This window comes from Arvicanthis niloticus, chromosome 5, assembly GCF_011762505.2.
Source record: "Arvicanthis niloticus isolate mArvNil1 chromosome 5, mArvNil1.pat.X, whole genome shotgun sequence".
Classification (NCBI taxonomy): Eukaryota; Metazoa; Chordata; class Mammalia; order Rodentia; family Muridae; genus Arvicanthis; species Arvicanthis niloticus.
In genome coordinates this window covers 66520950-66542372 of record NC_047662.1, presented here as the reverse complement: position 1 = coordinate 66542372, position 21423 = coordinate 66520950, and the positions used below count along the sequence as shown (strand labels likewise).

Genomic DNA, 21423 nt, shown 5'->3' with positions numbered 1-21423 from the left:
CAGTGCTTTAACATGCTGACCACCAAAGGAGAAGCTTCAGAACCCATGTCTTTTAGACCGTCTCCCATTTCCTTTATCTTCCTTCTTTTCATTCTTTTTAACTGTAGTCCTGGCCTAAAACTCACTAAGTAATCCAGACCAGCCTAGAACTGATGGTAATCCACTTGTCTTGGCTTCCTAAGTACTAAGATTACAGGAACGCGCTATCACGTCTATGTTCTGGGGCATCATTTTCTAACAACACCAATTCTGTCTACAACATAGCTGGGTCTCAACTTCCTTATCTGTAAAATGGGAGCACAGTAATCTATTTCCTGGGGCTGTTTTGAGGAGAACTGACCAACAAACAAGTGCCCATAGAAGGCACTAACTACATGAGGGATTGGCAGAGAAAAGGTCATACACAGAAATGACCTGATGATCATTGTGATGGAAAGGTGCTCCCTAACTGTTACACAGTGGGATGACTCATGGGAATATCTAGGTTGGAGGGAGGAGGAATTCTATGCTGCACATGCAGCAAGCAAGACAATGAGAGAAATGACAGAAACTAGGCCAAAGTCAGAAACTATAGTGTCAGAGGAAGTGGATTCTATTCTAAGAACAAAGGCAAGTGCATTGTCTCAGAAGTCCTGTCCCCCAGCAGATGTGGTGGAGCACGACTTTAATCCCAGCACTGGAAAGGCAGAGGCAGGCAGATGTCTCTCAGTTTGAAACCAGCCTGGTCTACATAGTAAGCTCCAGGCCAGCCAAGGCTACACTGTCTTAAAAAACAAAGCAAAATAAAAGTTCTTTCCCTTCCTTGACACTGTGTGCCCCAGGCTTCTCTCTATGCGGTTCTGCACCACCCCTCCCCCCTGTTTTAATAATCCCCTCATACATAAATTAGTCAAAATCTAAGCAGGAAGATGTAGCAATATTTGCTCAATAGATATCAGCTGCTGCTGCAAAAGCCAGAAAAGACAAAAATGCAAATATAAAAAAGGATAAAAATGTGGCTGAGTAATACACTGAAAGGAATGAGGTAAAAATTAGCATCTTTCAGAACTAAAAGGTGTAGCGGTGAACAGCTTGTGGTCCGAGCTAGGGAAGCAAGGCAAGTAGGGATGTGGGTTCCAGCCAATCTGGCCTCATACTGAGGACATTCCAGGACAGCTGGGGCTACATAGAAAAGAGGAGGAAAAGGAAAAGGAGGAGGAGGAAGAGGAAGAAGAGGAGGAGAAGAAGGAGAAGCAGCAGAAGCAGAAGTGGGCAACTTAGTCTAGTCTTAAGTTCCTGTAAACTAGTTCTGCTTTCCGGCTATTTCTGCCCATCCTCGTTTATTTAAGCGTGGGTGCAGTGAGCTGCTCTTCACTATCTCATTAGTGCGCTGCTATGTTTGCAATGCCCGATTTGCCTCAGAAACAATTCACTGATTTTGAAACAGCTCCTTAGCAAATAAATACTGGGAACTACCCTGGTTAGCCTACTAGTGAAGATGGGAGTACTGATAAGCAGGAAATTCAGTGTCTTGGGCAAATGCCCAATGAGTTAGGAAGAAGCAAAAACAACCTGGAGGAGGGAAATGGGCGGGAAAGGGAGGCGCATACCCAAGGCCTGCTTTCACTTCCAGAGCTCTTAACGTAGAAAGGGTCTTTCCCAGAGGATGTGGGAAACTGTGCTGGTAAATGTTTTACTCTCTAACACAAAGGGTTATGGTTGTATCCATCACCTTCTCATACAAAGAAGCCAGGTGTGGTGGCACACACTTGTAACCACAGAAATTAGAAAGCTGAGGCACCGCTGAGAGTTCAAGGCCAGCATGGACAACATGGTGAGACCTCTTATCCACAATGACAGAGGCTGTAGAGATGGGTCAGTCAGCAAAGCATGTGCCTTGCCAACTTGAGGACCTGAGTTTGGATCCCCAGAAACCATGTAAAAGCAGGATGCGGTGAAGCACACCTGTAATCCTAGCAATGATGATGCAGAAGATGGAAAGAGGCAAGTTCCTGAATGCTCGCAGGCCAACTAGCCCAGCCTGCATGGGAAGCTCCAGCCCAGCAAGAGGTCCTTCACACAAAGGTGGAAGGTTCCTAGGGACAGATAGGTGAGGTTGTCCTGTGAGCAACACATGTTGTCCCTCCCCCCACAAGCATGCTATCTACTAATCAATTAAACAGGAAAAGGGGAGCTAGGTTGGGCTCAATGGTTTGATCAATCTATCCTTCATTCTTTTTTAAAAATAACAAAATAATGCATAATAAAATAAAATTGTAATAAAATATTATAAAGAACACAGTTCAGGATACCCAGTATAGCCACACTACTCTGCAATCTCCAGAACTTTTAAACTCTGCAAAACTGAACCTATGGTCTTGACAAGCAGGGCTCCCTCTACCCTGCACTCTTTACAGAGAGCAGTCACTAGCCTCCACTCAAAATTTGCCACAACCAATGACTTAGCCATTTGGGAGCCTCATCCTACTAACAGTCTCTGGAATTTTACCTCCTTGGTGGCTATAATTTCCTTCATGGTGCTGGAATTTCCCCCAAAGCAGCCTTCATTAATAACTGACACTAGCCTGCTTGGTACCCACATGGGGTGGAAGCAGAATCCATGCTACAAGAGTAAAGACATTTATAAAAGGTTTTTCTCTATTTCTTTAGCCTGAGAGCTCAGACTCTTGCTTTCATGAAGGAGGATGCATTTCCTTAAATACAATACACATCAAAGAGATAATGATACACTTTATCCTTGAGATTTGAAAACGAGCAACCTTTCCAACAGCCCACTTCCATAAAAAAATGCCTGCGTGAAGACCTAACAGCATGTCTCCTCGCTAATTACGGTAAGAGGCTGATCTGCTGGGAAAAGTGTGGGCCAACAAAGAGTCTTCCCTCATTTTTCCAAAGTGCTTAACACAACTACTTCAGCAACTAGTCTATCAAGAAACTAGAGATGATAAGCTTGACACTTGACACTTGTAAGATTCTTACAAGTTATTTCCAACTTCATCTGTAACTGTCTGTCACTCACGCCCTTTAAAAACACTAGTTTTTAACAGATATAGTATATGGTAATAAATACAAAATCCAACAGTTTCAGAGCCAGTTCTTCTCTAGGTATCCAGATTCTTCTATGGGAAGACGTCTCCCCTCTTATTTCCAGGCTGAAGGAGAATCAGAAGAAACCATCACAATGATCTGAGACTAAACAAACAAGAACACCAATCACCAGAACAGACAGAATCACCAAAGGTATGCTGCCTGGATGAGGGCAGAACACCATGCTTGCCGTCCGACCAATGCCTGGCTGCAGCACCTCTATCAATTCACATGACATCTACTGCCTCCAGTTTGTTAAATGGAGACTCAAACTCCCAACTGCCTGCCCTCTTGTTGGGAGCTGCAGACAGGTGTTTGAGGGGCAGGGCAGTCCAAAGAGCAAGCAGGTGTAAGCTGGTTATTCCCTGGACCATCTAACTAATGCCAGCCACACTCCCAGACCTCCAAAAGGCTGTTGCTTCACTGACATCAGCAGAATACCTTCTGATACAACAGGGTGGGCACATTGCTAAGGCTACAAAATCTGCAAGTGTTAATACCGTAATAAACGCATCTCTCTACAGCACTTCCCATGTTCTACCTCCACATCTGCCTGGATGTCCATCTCTAAGCTTTCTTCTTCCTGACTCGGACAGATGCACAAATCTCACTCACTTTAACTTAAGCAAACTAAAAAAGGAAATAACATACCCTCAGCCTCTCTCTGTATCCTACCATGGCTTCTCTGCTAGTTTGCATCTGGAATGTCCCCAAAGTTAAAAGTTAAAAGTGTTAGTCTCCAAAGGTGTATTATCTGGCGGTGGTAAACTTTCTAAGAGGTGGGGCTCAAGTGGAAGATCTTTAGGTGATGGACAGACACCCTTAAAGGGAACTGTGGTGCCCCTGGCATTCTCCTCCTGTTCCTTCCCTGACCATGATGTAGGGCAATATTGCCCTGCCATGCTCTCCACATTCCGTCCACAGCATGTCCCCTGTGACAGAGCCAACGGCAGTGGGGCTGGCCCAACTAGAAACACTGAACTTGTGGTTTGTGAAACAAAAGAGACCTTTCTAAGTTGATTGCTTCAGGTGGTTTCTATAGTAACAAAAAGTGATTATGGTTAGCACACCTTCCCGTTCTACCCAAGAACTAGGAGGTGACATCCATCACCAAATCCTGAGTCCCACCCCAACATCCTCCATCCTCTTCAAGAGCTGACCATGAAATATGAAGAACACCTTCCAGCAGGCATCCATGCACGTCGCCACTTGAGAACATCTGCCATGTAGACCATATTACAGAACTTACCCACCCCGAAATCCTTGTCTACCTTGTCTACGGCTGTTTCACTCTCAGCCCCCATGTCTGTGGCTCTTGCTGGAGCAATCTCTCAGCAACCCTTCCTCCCGAGGTCCCTCTGCCCAGCCCCTCTCCCTTCATCCTTTCCCTTCTTATATCATGTTGTCTCCCAGAAACAGCATTTGTGGTTCTGGGCTTCAAGTTAAGATTCTTAGGCCACAACCTCAGTCAAGCTGTGACCTTACTTCTTATTACTTTCAGTTATTTTTATTTTACTACAGCTTTTAAACACAGCCTTATAAATGCTGATGCATTAGTTGCCTAGGAAACAAGAGAATTAAAGGATAACTATAAGAAGGGAATATTTCTTTCTAGAAAAAAAAAAAGTTCCATGAACCAGGACATTGGAATTTCAAAAAGCAATGTGAAAAATAAAATTTTAAGATTCTTACAAGTTATTTCCAACTTCATCTCCACCCCTCAACCTCCTCCATATTGACAATGGCAAATTCGTGAGTATAATGGACCCACTTGTAAATAGCTAATTCCAAATGTGAAATCTAACATGAAGACCTGATATATAAACTTCAAAGCTATACAAGCTTATAAGTAAGAATACGAAGTATTTTCTCATGGGTATTAACACAACTTTAACAAAATGCCTGTAACTCATACAAGGCCAACCTAAGGCTAAGGAAATGGCTCAACGGATAAAGCACTAGGCATGAGTTCATAACCCTAGAACCCACATAAGCCAGATGCTGCAACTCGTAATCCCAGCGTTGCTATGGTGATAGAGGAAGTGGAGACAGAAGCTTGTCGCCAGCCAGCCTGGAGAAAACAGTTAGCAAAAGACATCTTGCTTCAAATAGAGGGCTAAGAACTGACTCCTGAGTGTGTCCATGTGTCCTCTGACCTCCACACACATGCTGAAACACAGCAGCATCCACACTCATGCACACAAAGGTACACATGCATGCATATAAATATACATGTGTGTGAGCACGTGCACTCACACACATACACATAAGTTTAAAAAAGACAAAAAACCCAACTTAGATCATCAGAAATCTGCTAATTCTAGAACAAATTGAAAGGCCAATAATTGGCAATTAAATGATACTGTAATTGTAATCCACACCTATTAGGAATGAAAAATATAGTGTAAGTTAAAAAAGCAGACTACAGAACAGTGTAATATGATCCCAATTAAAACAGTTTAGTGAGTCTAAGAAGAACAGAAGGCTCTGCAATTATTCTCTTTGTGCTTTCTGCAGCTACTGAGTTTCTACAATGGATGGATGTTTCTTAAAATGTATTTTCAAGCCAAAGACGTGTGAAAAATATAAGGAAGAAAAATAATAGTAACACAACGTTAGGTTTTAAAATCTTTTATGGGTCAGGTGTTGTAACTGTAATTTCAGAATTTTGTGCAAAAGAATCAGGAATTCTAGGTAATCTTCAGCTACATAGCGAATTCCACATACAAACAACAAAACAAATTAGACCAAAGTTTAACGATAAGCCAGTAAAAGGTTTCTGCTGCCAAGCCTAAGGATCAGAGTTCAATTCCAGGAACCCACACAGAGGCGCTGACTCCTGCATGTTGTCCTCTGCCCTACACACGTGTTGTGGTGCTCATTCTCACACGCATGCACGTACACAAAATAACACTATTGAGAATCAAGAACCTGTGCCCCCAGAATTGGATTTCGTTTTGCTCTTACTATACCACTGAGTCCTTTGGCACCTATCTGCTTCTCTAACTTGCCAAATGGACTCCATAGCTGCCTAGGCCCACCCCCACCTCACTGGTGTTTTAGTCTCCTGAGTCCCCAACAGTCCCCACATACCCTTCTGGTCTTCCCACAGCAGATGCTCCAAGCTGTCTGGAGGTCCGTTTGGTGTCACACGGTACAAAGTGAAAGCCGCTTGTTGCCATGTCTGATGGAGATCTGTGGATTGAAACCAGTGAGATTGTAGTTCTTTGTTCTGTGAGAAAGGGCTGCACACGTGAGAGTATAACACACATCTATCAGTCATTTTGTATGGCTCACCTCTACTTCAATTTGAAAAGCAAGTAACGCAATTCTATTTTGTGTTAAACATTTCTGAAATAAAACCACTGGGAGATTCATCAACTTTCCTTATATTTTAACATACATAAAATATATTAAAATCATCTACAACAATATTTCTCAACCTTCCTAATGCTGCAACCCTTTAATACAGTTCCTCATGTTGTGGTGACACTCGCCCCCCATAAAATTATTTAGTTGCTACTTCATAACTGTAATTTTGCTACTGTTATGAATCGCAATGTAAATATCTGAAATGCAAGATATCTGATATGCAATGCACTCAAAGGGATCAAAACCTACAGGTTAAAAACTGCTGACCCACTGCCTTCATCTTTTGCATCCTTTTTCTTTAACTTTTTTTTCTTTTTTTTTTTTTCCCCCTTGAGGAAAGGGGCAGGGACAGGAAGGGTCCGGCTACATACAGTACTGGCTAGCCTAGAACTCACTATGTAGATCAGGGTAGTCTCAAATTTCCAGGTCCTCCTGACTCTGTGTACCAGATGCTGGGATCGTGAGTGTGTCACTGCTTGGCCCAGATCATTTATATGTATAGTCTTCCAGATTTTTGTTTTGGTTTGTTTTTAGTTAGGGTCTGTCTCCATAGCTTGGGGGAGTGGGGAGGGGGAGCAGGCTGGCTTCAGACTCATAATAACAATCTTCTTACTTCAGCCTCCCAAGTGTTCAGATTGCAGATATGAGCCACCAAGCATGGCTCAGAACTTTTTTCCCCAAGAAAAGCTATGGATATTTTCTTAGAACATTATGAAAATATTTACTATATTTATAAGATGGCGCTCTAAGGCAACAGCTACCCATCTTCTTAGGATGCTCCATTTGTTGCAGTTTGCGTGTGTATGGGTGTTTTGCCTGCATGTGTACCACGTGTGAGAGCCTAGTGACCCAGAAAGCCAGAAGTGGATGTCATATCCCTTGAGTCTAGAGTTACAGATGTTTACGAGCTGCTGTGCAGGTGGTGGGAATCTAACTCAGGTCTCTTTGGAAGGGCAGCCAGTGCTCTTAACCAGCAGACTACCTCTGCAGCCCCACTGTTTGTTTGCTGGTTTGTTTGTTTGTTTGTTTATAAAGACAGACTGACACTGAACATAAACCTTGCTTGGCTCAGCCTCCTGTGTGCCGGTGTTGCAAGTGTATGCTCCCATGCCAGGCCCTGAATACCTGCTCTTCAATAAAACTATCTCCTTCCCACCGGCCTCTTATTTCCTAAGTGTTGGCTTAGGTAAGCAGTCAGACCTGGGTCTGGTTATAAACACTTAAATTACATCTTCTCACCCTGTGTGCTTTTATACACACACAAAAGTCCCAGAAAGTCTATGCTTTAAATTTTACATTAATATCACAACAGGCCTATCATACTACAACTACAACCTGCACTTTTAATCGACAGTATTTGGATCAGTTGTTTCTCTGGTTCAGGATGTGGATTCTGTAACACATCTCAATTACAAACATCAATAGTGAGGTATGCGTGTCTGCCCATCTCCCTTTCCTTCTGCAAGGCTGCTTTGGGGATCTGATCAGTCATAGCATGCCACCAAGGCCACATCACTTTTTTGGCAGGAGCCAAACTTCATTCTAAGGGCCAACAGGCACAGTTCTACCTACAGCTCCTCACCATCTCTCCTCCAGCTTCCCCTCTGTGGTTTCTTCTACTGCTCTGTAGAAAAGTTACTTGGCAGAGTAATCAGGATATATTGCCTTCTCAGAAGGATACCAACAATGTATCAGGAGGGCCTCCAGAGACTCAGGGAAGACACTGGGCTGTGGGTGCTGACACTGCAGAGTCCTGCCTTCTACTCACCATTCTCAGCATGGCATCGAACAAGCATCAAAAACCTACCTTTTCCCTATTTTTTTCCAATGCTAGAAATGTTTCAGATGTACAAAGAAGAAAAACAGCACAGCTCGCATGCATTCTAGCTGGAGTGTGGTTTGGGTACAGTGTGAACTACATTTAACTCTCACCCCCAATTCCTGTTCCTCCAAAGACAGGAAATCAACAACTCACCCTCCAGTCATTTGTTAGCTCAGAAACCAGATAAAAGGCAGACTGAAGTCCTCTCAAGATCCTAAAGCACTAGCAGGCATGCAGGAATTCATCCTCCAGGGATCTGCTTGCCTTAGCTTGGCTGGTCACTTACTATTAAGATTATATTCTAGAAAATGTGACATTGGCGCTGGAGAGATGACTCAGCAGTTAACCTGTTGCTCTTAGAGAGGACGCAGTTCAAGCTCACAGCCACCCATAGCTCCAGTCCCCAGAGGACCCAACGCCCTCTTTTGACCCTTGTGAACACCAGGCTCACATGGGGCACACACATGATGCATGCACATACATGCAGGCAAAATATTCATATGCATAAATAAATACATCTTTTTAAAACCTCTAGCTTGCAGCTACACAATGTCTGAACATGCTATGGCTTTATCACTGGGCTGGTGATAAAACAAATAAAGCAGTTTGAGTTTAATAAATCTTATCAACACTTTGTCTTCAGTTTCCCAAGTGCTTTGGGAGGCATTTTATCACCTGGATGATCTCCCTGTTACCAATGAGCCTGCCGTGTCCATGGGCGCTGCAGTTATTTGTGGGCAATACCGCACCATGCTGCAACCCCTAACCGAGAGCAAGTTCCCATGCATTCTGCCTGGTTTCCGACACACTTTTATTGCACATATCCATCCCACCTGCATGTCCCACACTTACCATTACCTCAGCTGTCTAGTAAGTGGAGACAAATAGAATTGAGTCCTCTGCTTCCTTAACTGGTACTTGGGGATCTTTTTATTACACTGTCATTCTCCCTTATGCAATTTTGACACACATAATTATAAAGTTACACAGAAAGTCTTGCTGGACTTTCTTTATTCAGGTTTCATTATATTATTACTGAAATCTGAAAAACGCTCTTCATAATATTACATTTTTACATCTATGTTCCTGTCTGCTTGGCCCTCTCCAAAAGGAAAGGAGATGGTGGACCCTTAGGAGGTGGATCCTGTGGGAGAGTCAGATCCCTGAGGGGTGCTCAGGTAGTTCAACTCCAACCTTTGAGTTTCTGTGAACAATGTTACAAAAGGAACAGGCCTGGTATGCCCTTTCTACCCCTGTGCAGGATGTGACCATGTTCCTACACAAGCTACCATTATGATACGCTGTCCAGCTGCTACCCGCCCACACACACACTTTTCTCTATATGAATTGGCTACCTTGGGTGTTGTGTTGAAGTAATAGAAAGCTGACTATACAGTGATTTATTTGAGGCTTTGCTTATTTCCTTCAATATAGGTTAGCAGTATATAAACACTGTGCTGATATTCATGTATTTAAAAGAACAACACTAAACTTTATATTGTTCCATAATTTTAAAATCTGTACAACCACAAGTAGTACAACTTTTAAAATTTACCTGAATGCTTCTTTTTATCTTAAACACTACTATACTCATTAGAAAGTATGTTTTCAAATAGTGGAAAAAAAAAAAACCACTCATTTGATTGACGGTGACTTAAAGGCCACACAATCTTTCAACTACGGGTATTAATAAATAAGAAAAATATGCCTTTGTATTGCATTGTTTTGGACACTTTAATTTTTAAAAATGTTTTGAACAGACTTTTGAGATATAATTTCCAAAGATATCCAGCTATCACCACAACCTAACTTACAACACCCATCACACAAAGGTACCCACCCAGTCGCCACCATTCTCCACGACCCTCATGACCTCTAATTCTAAGAAACTCGAATCTTTTTGCATCTGTAGATGTTTTGTATGGCAGGCTTTTCCCACTTCCCATGTCTCCAAGATTCATTCCTGCTGTATGGAACAGGAACAACAATCTTCCATATCAAATACTGTGGAATATGCCATTGAAGAGATAGACCCAATTTGGTTATCATTTCATTTGTTCATAACATATGGAACATTTTACTTTTTGTACATCATGGAGACTGCTGTTATTAATGTTCACATATAAATTTTATGTGACCATAATAGACTAGGTCATATGATAATTCCACATTTGATACTGAAGAATTGCCAATTGTTTTCCAAAGTAAGCATATGATTTTAAACGCTAACAGATAAAATATGAAAGCCCAATAGATGAGTTCTTCCAGCAGCCAAGCTCATGGTCAGTGATCAATGAAAGAGACAGGTTCTAACAAAGAGGACAAGAGAGAAGAAGACAAGCCAGACATGGTAGCACATACCTGCAACCCTGGTGCTTGGACAACAGAGGCAGGAAGATCAGGAGTTAGGACAGCCACTGTTACACAGTGAATTAATGGTAGCCTGAGCTACATGAGACTCTCAAAAAAAAAAAAAAAAATCAAAGAGGGCTCAGTGGGTAAAGGCACTTGCCACCAGGCCTGATAGATAACCTGAATTGGATCCCTAGAACCTACCCAGTGAAAGGAGAAAACTGACTTCTGAAGGTTGTCCTCAGACCCTCATACTATAGCAGGTGTGATGGGCATGCACACAAATAAACAAAATGTTTTTTAATCAAAATGAGGAGCTGAAGCGACAACTCAGCTGTTAAAAGCACTTGCTGCTTTTCCAGGAACCCAAGTTAGATTCTCAGAATCCAGACGGCGCCTGTAACTCCAGCTCCAGGGAATCTGACATCCTTTACTGGTCCTTGCTAGAACCCATGCGTGTAGGAATGTTTTTGTGTACTGTAAAAAGATTATCCTTGTATTATTCAAATGCCAACTTGTATATGGGCAGAGAGTTGAGTACAGGCCAGTCTTTGATATTGTTATTTTTAGGAAGCATCACCTGTCTCAGTGTTTTGTAAACACTCTTCTCCATCATCTTCTGATTGGTCAGTAAAGAGTTGATTGGCCAATTAGCTGAGCAGAGGAAACAGGAAGGCTGGACTTCCAATCCCAGCCACCACCGGGGCCAGGGAGAAGTGGAAAGACCAGGAGGAGAAGAGGTGGAGAGACCACATGGAGACCTGGAGGATTCACCATGAGGTTGCCATGAGGGCAGACATGAGAACACACATGGACCAGAGTGAGGCAGAGCAAGACCAGATGGGCAAGAAACAGGGCATTTGTCTGATATTAATAGACTTAGAGGGTTAAAATAGCTCAGGATCTGCCCAGCCTAGGCTTGCAGCTTGTTAATAAGTATAATAGGTCTTTGTGTCAATATTTGAGGAATAGAATGGGAACAGATAAAATTTTATGCGTACATTACAGTCTACAGCTATGCTTACACCACAGACACAGAAAATATATTCAAATAAAAATAAATATTTTCCTTTAAATCAGAAACAAAGATGCCCGGCGGAGGAGGGTGGAAGGAAGGAGAACACAGACAGCCAACAGGTCAATGAACAGCACTTTACCTTCAGCCTCCACCACAGCTCACCTGCCTATCACCATGGCTACCAGGGTCATTCAGAATACCACTGTAGCTTCCCCCTCCTTCTCACCCTGATGCCTTACAAGAAAATAAAACTGACAAAGCCATGGGTGATAAGAACATACTTGTTTGAACCTGAAATAAGAAAATATTAGGTATGAGAGCAGTGAGTGATCCAGGATAGCCTTCCTCTAGACTTACTACCAAACCTCCTAAACCAAAACCAAACTCCTCACTCTCATCTCTAGGACGTGGCAGGCGGGTTCCCATTCTTTGTTCCTGTCCTCATCTTTCCCAAATTTTCAGACATGATCATGCATCGTTTACATAATCAAGTGAAGGAATACTTAGGCTCAAATCACTAAAGAAACATTCAATACTGGTTTAGGGAAACTGAACATCCCATGCATACCACACAGAGTCAAACTGGAGCTAACAATAGGCAGAAACGGCCATGTGTCGCCTGTAGCCCTCCCAGGTGAGGGAGCCACAAGGTTCTCTTCCTAATGTTTTTCCCACATCATTTTAGGCCGTTCAGAAAATTTTCAATTTTCCACTTTATTAGATTACTACACATTCTCTCTATGTCTGGAATTACTACAAGATAAGGCTTTTTTCGGGCTAGCTTCAGCATCCAGGGTTCTCGAGGGCCAACCAATATCAAGAGAAAACTTCAAACCCCAGGATTAAGGCCATGTCCACTCACAAGCCCCCACAGGTACCAACAACTACCACAGCCACCCGCTCCAGGCCTCCACAACCCCCACAGCCACACAGCCACACAGCCACACAGCCACACAGCCACACAGCCACACAGCCACACAGCCACACAGCCACACACAAGGACAGCTGGGCTAAAAGACAAGATGGCAGTTCCTACCCAGGACAGGGGCTCCTCCCAAGCACTTCCAGCTTCTCCCAGGAAGGAGAGAAGAGTTTCATTCAGCAGCAGAGTTTCATTTCACTTGCCGTGACTCTCCCTCACCACTCCCCAAGCCAGCACCCTTCCAAAAGAGAGCACTGGCAATCACAAAGTCAACTTAGCAATGCCGGCTCCATGTCAGTTTGTTTTTTGTTCCTGATGGGAATGGGGGCTTTACAGAAAAGTGAAACCATTTGGGAAAAATAAAAGTTCATTTTCACATAGCGTATAGACCAGTTCAGACCTGAAAAGACACTATTCCCCAAGGAGTGCTGTTTTCCTTGCCGGAAGACACTGCAAACTGCCAAGAGCAGAAATCTAGACCTTTCCAACTTCTGTCCTTAGGCAGAGCAAATCAAATTTCCTGTGTTATTGGAAATAAACTACAAGAGGGCGGCATGTCCGCCGGAGCTCTGAGCTGCTCCTGCTTCATCTTCCCAGTCCCACTGCCCATCTCTTAACTGAAAGGCAAATAAATAGGAAAAAAATATCCTCCCCACTCCCAGCAATAAATTTACTTCATCTCTGGCTCATCCTTTCTCACCAGAATATCCCGGAGACAGGGGAGGTGGTGTAGAGGGAAACAGGGCAAAACTGAATTGCTCTCCTAGGTGTGTCAGCAGTTTTGATGGTAGGTCTCAGCAAGAGCAGGAAACAATTCCCAGCTCAGTCTAATGAGATGCACTCCATTTGCAAAACTGCCTTTTAAACTGAGACACCACAGAAATAAACGTAAGGGGTTGTAAATCGTGGTGGTGTTACTGAGCGAGGGGAACCAAGAGCTTCCCATTACACAGACCAGGGCATTCCTGGTGCTCAGCAGCTCTGCCTAATGTTTCCAGCAATCCTGGGGCACAGGCTGCTAAAAAGCACTGTTTGGCCAACTACAAAGCCCCTCCCGACACAGAAGCAAATATTTGCAGGGTGCACAGCAAATGCAGGTTTTCAATGTAGTGATAACTGGAAAGAAGCTATGCACTTTAAAAGAAGAGAAGAGAAGAGAAGAGAAGAGAAGAGAAGAGAAGAGAAGAGAAGCCTCACAACTGAAACAAAGAATAATTGGGTGTCTTTAAACAACAATTGCAAAGACAAGTTTTCCTTTCCTTCACCTCATAATCCAGGAGAGGGAGAGAAAACAATGGCCACCCAAAAGCCTCAGACTATCTGCGTCTCTGCTCTCTGACTGGTTGTTTGAATTGTGGTGAGCAGTTTATAAAGTGAACACGGGAATGCATTGGTGCAGAGGTGCTGGTGGCTGTGTCAGCATGGAAGGAGAAGTTTATAAATGCTTAAGAAACTAAGTACTAGCATTTACTCTTCCCCCCACTTCCATGCTCTCCTAGCTGATACGCTATATTTCAGTTTGCCATACAAAGCTCAGATGGAATGCCTTCCATAACTAGATGCTTCTGCAAAGAAAGAAGGGCACAAGGAAGAAGAGAGGGGAAGGGAGAGAAGAGAAGAAAAACCTGAAGCTATTAAGGAGGTGAACAGCAGGTAAATGTTTTGTGTTAGGTCTTGGTTTGTGGGTAACTGAGAGGCTCAAATTCTGCCTTACTCTCCGTCTAATAAGATAATGGCCACAACCCCAATCACAGGTGAAATTCAACTCTAAGCCCCATAGTCTTCTTCTAAAGTGCAGTCACCTGTAATGATTTCAAATGATGTATTCTATAGTACACTAATCTAACATAATCACTACAGAAATCCATTCGTGCCACCTGAATGGTCACTAAGGACTGTCCACACCTGTGGACTGAGTAAAAATTAAAAGAAGAGAAAACCATGTGTGACATTTGCACAAATCCACATGCTACGCACAGAGTCTTCATTAGAGCAGCACTTGTCACCTCTCACCAAGGCCACATGGCAGTTAGGTTAATGTCTGAGTGTCAGCCTGGAAAGTCTCCAACACCCACGGGCCTGTCCTGTCCAATGTGTTCATGCCTTCAGTACAGAGGCAGCAAACACATGTGAGTGTCAGAGGGTGGGCAATTCCTAGGATGAGCTCAGCAGTCAAGGTTCAAAGAAGCTTCAAGCTTTAAGAGACCAAACTCTAGCAGCAGAAACTGTTAGCGTTTAAACTAAGAACTGTTCAGCTGCAGGGTGAAGAGACCCAGCTTAGCCAAAGCTGCAGGGTTGAAGGTACATGACAAGCTGGAAGCACAAAGGGAACTTACATGGGGACGTGGTGTTCACAGATCCCCTGGGCTCCCAGGTCTTTGTCACACTTGCCACCAAGAAGCAGTGTTGCCGTCTAGAAACTGTGGCAGGTCAACGGAGACCTGCTAGCATGTCTCTGTTGAAGTCATTCTGCCTCATCACTGCATCAGGAGCTGGCATATTGCTGTGGACTCTGGGAGCTCTGCTAAGGTTGACCGCTATCTGGACTCGACAGCAATCTGAACAAGAAGTGTAAGAAATGTTAGCTTCTTCCCAAGGTCATTTCTTTTCTCAGATGAACCTCTTGCAGGTCTTTCCCTGGCCCAGCACCGAAGCTCAGTCCGTCTATGCACAGCCTTCGCCTCTCTAAAAGGAGGGACGGATGGAAGCCAGCAAGACAGCAAGTGCAAATGATGGAAGATCTGGGCTTGGGGCCAAAGGAAGTAATCACTTCTTCCTTTTTATGGTACATGATATCCAGCAACACACTGAAACTTATACCAGAGGGGAAATTCAGGGAGACTCCCCCCAATCAACCTCCAGCTAAGAGACACAATGTAATCACCCCAAGGAACACAGGTTAACCAGCTTACAAACTGTGCCATTACAATCAGCACTCTGAATATCCCTGAGCCATGGGCTTCACTAAGTCAATCTAATCAGCACCCTGGATGCCCCTGGGCAATGGGTTTGACCTGAGTCATTTTCTTCATTTGTGACAGGATACTTGCTATAAATTTAAGGAAAGAAGAGGATGAAAGAAAGTAATAGAGGAGGAGAAAGGGGAAGTAGTGGAGGAAGGGCATTAGGCCTGGCACAGGAGACTTCTGAAGAAGGGTCTAGTTCTATGACTTCCCTAAGACTGGAAAATGCTAGCACAGAATGTACATAACGACCAACCTTCCTCCCTTCCCCAATGGACCAACCAAAGCAGAAAGTAGTTCTTTCTGATCTAAACACTAGACTTACCATGTCTATTGCATGCCCATGGAACCAATGAAGAGATTTCTAACATCCCTCTCCAGCTAAGAACTCAAAGGCTCTGTGACCAAAGATCTGGGGCAGCACAAGTTTCAATCATTTATGTGTCTCGTATAAGGCTGCTCATAAAAGTAGCCTGTAGTTTACATAGCTGAAAAGCTCACCACAGCTCTAATGAAATAACTTGGTAATTAGTTTTTAACTGCCTCCTTTATCTGCTTGAAATATCTGTTCCAGGAGTCCAAATACAGTGTTTTCTTCAGCATCACCTCCCCAGGGCTTGAAAAAAGCTTAGCAACTAATGCAAACATTTACAAATGAATGAATGAATGAATGAATGAATGTTCTTTGCTAGTTCAAAGGCAGAGTGTCCTAAATTTAACAACCCTTCCTAATTAAATTCAAGTTGCTGCATTTAGGTATGACAAAATGTTTAAAAATAAAAACAACAGATGTTTGGTCTCTAGGTGGCAGAGATTTTTTTTTCTTTTTTTAAAAAATCCTTCATTTATTTTTAGTCTGCAGGAAATCAACCAAATACTGGCACTCGGAAAGTTCCTATATTATGTCAGCCTAAGTCAGGCATATTACATGTACAAAGATGACTGCTACCAGGTGGTGTTTAAAAGTATTTTGACTACCAACCTCTGAATATATCACTTCTAAAACCCACTTTACCCTGGTTTTAGGACACAGGGTGGACTATCAGTGGCCAACTGATATGTTCACAAAGCCCAATCAAGAACGTGTGGGGTCACAAGAGGAATCTGAAATCAACCTGTGCTAAGAGGATGCTCAGGTTGCATTCACCAGTCCAGCAAAGAAACAGTTGCAGTCTCTGGTGAATTCCAGAGAGGGAAAGTGGGGCACCATGACTCAGGACAGAAGTTCTGAGTTCAGGATCTGCGTCACACAGATACAAGTCAGCAGTGATTCCAGTGCACAACTTAAAAAGGTCATAAAGCAGGGCTCACTTTCCGGGGACTCACAGCCGCTCTGATCTGCTGAGGAGGCTGAAGCCAACACCGCCCAGCAGGAGGTGGAGGTCTAGGATACAGGGCACGGGCTATTTCTGAATGAGCATCACTTTATTCATCTTTAAAGCCTTAATTACCATAGAAAGACAAAATGCTAGGAAGAAGGCAGCAGAGGACCTAAGACAAACACAGCAAACACAAGTGAGCCTACCCCCCCCACCCCCGCTGCCATTGTTCTGCTGTGGGAGTCTCAGGGAGCCCCAGGGCACACCTTGCAGCATCGGTCAGCTAGCCAAGGCAGCGGTCAGCCAGCCATGGTCAGCCAGCCAAGCACTGGGAAGACCACAGCCTCTGCGGCACAGGCAGGCGCACAGACACAGACATGTGGCTTTCTGCAATTACAGCACTCACCCTCAGGAAGATTAAAAAAAAAGGGAGGGGGCGTGGGAAGACCCGGCAAGCCTGACAGGAAGCTGCTGAGAGGACAATGTCATCTAACAAAACCTGCAGGTCTCTAATGAAACCGAACTGTATGATTTTTCCACCCAAAGCTTTCCTTAAATAAATCCTCACAGACTTAAAGAAGACCTTGTAATTATGTCCCCCTGGAACTGCTAAATAAATACAACATACTCACGAGCTTATGGCAGCTGTAACTTCAGAGGAAGGAACACGGTTCCACTGTGAGGATGCCTTTCTCTCTCTTCTACCAGATCTTTTTTAAAAAACAACTAAAAGAGGAGTCCTTCCTTAATATAAAACCAACAGAAATCATCAACGTCTGCTTCTTTCCCAGGTCTCCAAAGAGACTTTCAATAGCCAGACCTGGCAGTGAAGTTACCGCTGCATCAGGAGCCTCCTGGAGCACTGCAGGGGTGAATTTAAGACCTGTCAGTGACAGTGGCAGCTACACTCACTACTGTGGCGGCTGCTTCCGCAGGAAGGGATGCTGGGAGATTTTTTTTCCCCAATCCCTGCCACAGCCTAGTCCTAATCCATCACTGTTTAATTATCCTAGAAGAGCAGGCAAGGCAGGTACAGATGGGCTGGGCTAATAAAAACCGTAGGACCTTCGGTGATTTCTCTCCTAACCTAGGAATTTCTCCATCTATCAAGAAGTAGCAGGAATTACTTTATTTTAAGAAAAATGTGAGAACAGGTTGTTATTCCCAGACATGACTTATGTTTTTTTACCCATGGACTTTCTTAAAAGACAATTGAGGGTCATGGAATAAGGAAAAATCGGTTTCTCTAGAGTTTTCAGTCTAGCAGGGATATTTCAGTGACCAACACTTATCACATGGCAGTCAGATCAAGGTTGCTGGAAAGGCCAATTTCAAGTTGGCATCTGATAAATATTATTTCAAGTGTGTTTGGGTTTAGAGTTGTGGCTTTTTGGTTGTTGTTGCTTTGTCTTTGTGTTTTGATTATTGACATGGAGTCTTACTCTGTAGCCCAGGCTAGCCTGAACTCAGGATCCTTCTGCCTCTCTCCTCTTCCCAAATGCTGGCTTTTTTAGGCATGTGTTACCAAGCTCAGCTCTTGAAGTGAATTTGGCTAATCCAAAACCAAAAACATCATCCTTAAAGAACTCTACTCCAGAGAGCCTAAATGAGCAAGATTCTGAAGCTGGCCTAGGCTGTCTCGGTTTGAAGAGCTAAGGCTCTGGGAAGTAAGGCCTTCTGTAACTTGGTTTCATCTAACAAGAGCTCAGCTCACATCGGAACTGAAACTGTCTTCTTATGGGACCCATTATTTTTTTCTGATTATAAAAGTAGTATCTGGATGTGGTGTCACACACCTGTAATCCCTGACTGGGGATTTGCAGGCAGGAGAATCAGGATTTTAAGGTCAGTCTCCACTGTATGAATTCCAGAACAACATAGGCTATATAAGACACTGTCTCAGAAAAGAAAAAAGTTACTATCAAGTAAAATAAGCTGGTGTTTCCAGATCATAAATAATAACTAGAAAAAAAAGATTAAGACCAGATACAAGCCCATAACCCAGAGATAATCACTGCCAATATTTGTAACTTAGAACATTCTCTCCTTCCTGTCATATGGACACAACTCAACAACCTTGTGTTTTCTCCTTTTATACTATTGCTCTCCATGCAATGTCTGTATTACCGTCATATTCATGACTTTTCCTGGGATGACATGAACAAATGTCTAGTCATCCCAGGGAAGAAACTGAGGACAAAACAAAGACACCATTCCAGTCTTGTCTTGCTTGATGACCAAATCAGTTCACTGGGGTCACTTACAGAAGACTCCAAGGAAGTTACCCCTAACAGCTCTACTCAGTGTGAGTATAAACTCAGGAGTGATTGTCTACAGCGTCCTGACCAACCTATAGGCACCTCCATCTCCTCTTCTTCCAGCAATCATGACCTGTTCTCAGAATCAGCTTTCTATATCTGGTCAGCTTCCTTTCTCCCTAGATACATAGCATCTCTTCATAAGAAATATAACTATTTGACCATATATGTGACCTATGGCTAACCACCTGCACTTCTTTTTATTCTACATCTATTTACTATTTGTTGGGGAAGAGGAAGACACAAGTGCCACAGGGCACATGAAGGTCTGACAACCTTTAAGAGTTAGTTCTCTCCTACCATGTGGGTCCAAGACTGAGCTCAAGGTAGTCAGGATTTGTAGCAAGCACCTTTATCCACTGAGCCATCTTGTTGGCCCGACCACCCAGATTTCTAAAAATGCTCACTAGAGTTAGAACACATAATGACATGACAGTTGATATATCTGTGCACCTACTATGGACTATATGGTGTGATGAGCAGAGCAAACACAACTGCTACTCTCCTGCTATATATTCATCAGATGTAATCAATACTATGTTATCAAAAAGAACTACAGACACCAAAGAACACGTTAGAAACCTGCTCTTGTGAAGGTTAACGTGGGAGGTGGAGCATAGCAATCCAACTGCAAAATTCTCAGTACCGTGTAATTCACACCTTCACCTGTCATCATTATTAAAATCTTTCAACTAATATTTTTTTTCCTACACCAAAACTTAAATGTAGATTTCAACTACATTTTGTAAATATAATGTATGTGAGAATAATTTGTTGGGAGCCGACTTTAGCAGAAAGCGGCTAGATCAACTTTGCAGCCATCTGGAACCATATACCCTGACGAAAGATTTGGTTTTCAATAGCCTACAACAGCTAAAGCACACTCTGATATCCCACATATTTTGTGTTGCTGTTTACTGGCCCCAGCTGCAAGGTGCACATGGTAGTCACGCCTACAAGGCAATGCAGTTCACGTGCTGTCCACGTGCTATCTACGCCATACATGCCTGTAAGGCACACGTGCTATCCACGCCTGCAAGGCATTGCGGTGCACGTGCTGTCCACGCTATAGACGCCTGTAAGGCTTACGTCATATCAACACCTACAAGGCACGTGGTATCCACGCGCCTACAAGGCACGTGGCAAAAGCCTATAAATAGCTCCGAATTCCCTTCAATAAACGAGACTTGATCAGAATCTGTGTCTTGTCTCCATTCTTCGCGTCTCTTCCCCTTTATCCCCACTCTCTCTCTCGCTAGACCCTGACCCTCGGACCGGAACGGGCAGTACGGGCTGCAACAGTTTGGCGTCCAACATCGGGCTCCAGTAAGCGCAACAGTTTGGTGCCCAAGCGTGGGGGGTTCGTGACAATAATTGATGTGCATAAATTCTTATACATTTAATCAATTAGAATATAACAATTATAAAATTCTAAGAGGTAGGCTATGTACATAACTCCAGGAATCTTTTAAGCAGCCAGAGAACACAGGTTTCTAAGCATCTCCAACTGATATGCTCAGAAGCTGAGGAAGGTTAAAGATTAAGAACGTTGAAAGGTGTGATAACTTAAAATGGAGTTTAGATGACTCTGCTTAGGGGGTGCGGGGGCAGAAAGGGAGGGAGGGAGGAGAGAGAGAACACTAGAAATTAAACCCAGAGCCCTGCACAAGGGCTAGGTAAGCGCTCCATCACTGAGATACAGGCCCGGCCTTCAGTTTTCCTTTAAATGGCCTTATATAAGTATTTCCTCAGAATGGTTGCAAGTGGCATGCTTCTTTTTTCCCCCCATTGGTGGCATACGTAAAACATACTTCTTTAACCAATGAGTACAAAATCGTTTGCCTCTGTTTACTCATAATGTTTATACAGTAGACTTCCTAGGATTTTTCCTCTGGTATTACAAGCATGTGTGTTTGCACCCTTCACCCCAGCAGTGCTGATGCCGGGACTAGGTTGGAGGAGGATGTCAGGGAGGGTGTGGTGGTTTGAGGGAGAAAGTAGCCAGCTGGCGGTGCTGTTTGAAGAGATTAGGGTAGGGGTGGGCTTTAAGAGTTTACTCTCTTTTTTTTCTGCTTCTGTTTGAAGATATGACCAGACAGCTATCTGCTACAGCTGCCATGCCTTTTGCACTATTATGGACTTCCCCTGTGGAAGGGTACCAAAATAAACTCTTTTGTAAGTTCCCTTAGTATGTATTTTATCACACAACAAACAGAAACTAAGGGAAGCCTAGAGACTTCCTAGAACTTT

The 21423-nt window shown here is 43.5% G+C and overlaps 1 protein-coding gene across 2 annotated transcripts in view; it reads right to left on the bottom strand.

Annotated features, from left to right (window-relative positions):
• Positions 1-21423, bottom strand: part of Ttc39b (tetratricopeptide repeat domain 39B) — a 99329-nt gene that overhangs the window by 44931 nt on the left and 32975 nt on the right. The window contains exons 1-2 of one of the 2 annotated variants that reach the window (XM_076934718.1): positions 17488-17752; positions 6181-6282 (exon numbers count right to left, since the gene is read on the bottom strand). In XM_076934718.1, the coding sequence (XP_076790833.1) occupies positions 6181-6269 (89 nt within the window). In that variant the 5' untranslated portion in view covers positions 6270-6282; positions 17488-17752. Of the gene's footprint in view, positions 1-6180; positions 6283-17487; positions 17753-21423 lie in introns of those variants that run through there. The other variant, XM_034502828.2, reaches the window with a different exon arrangement.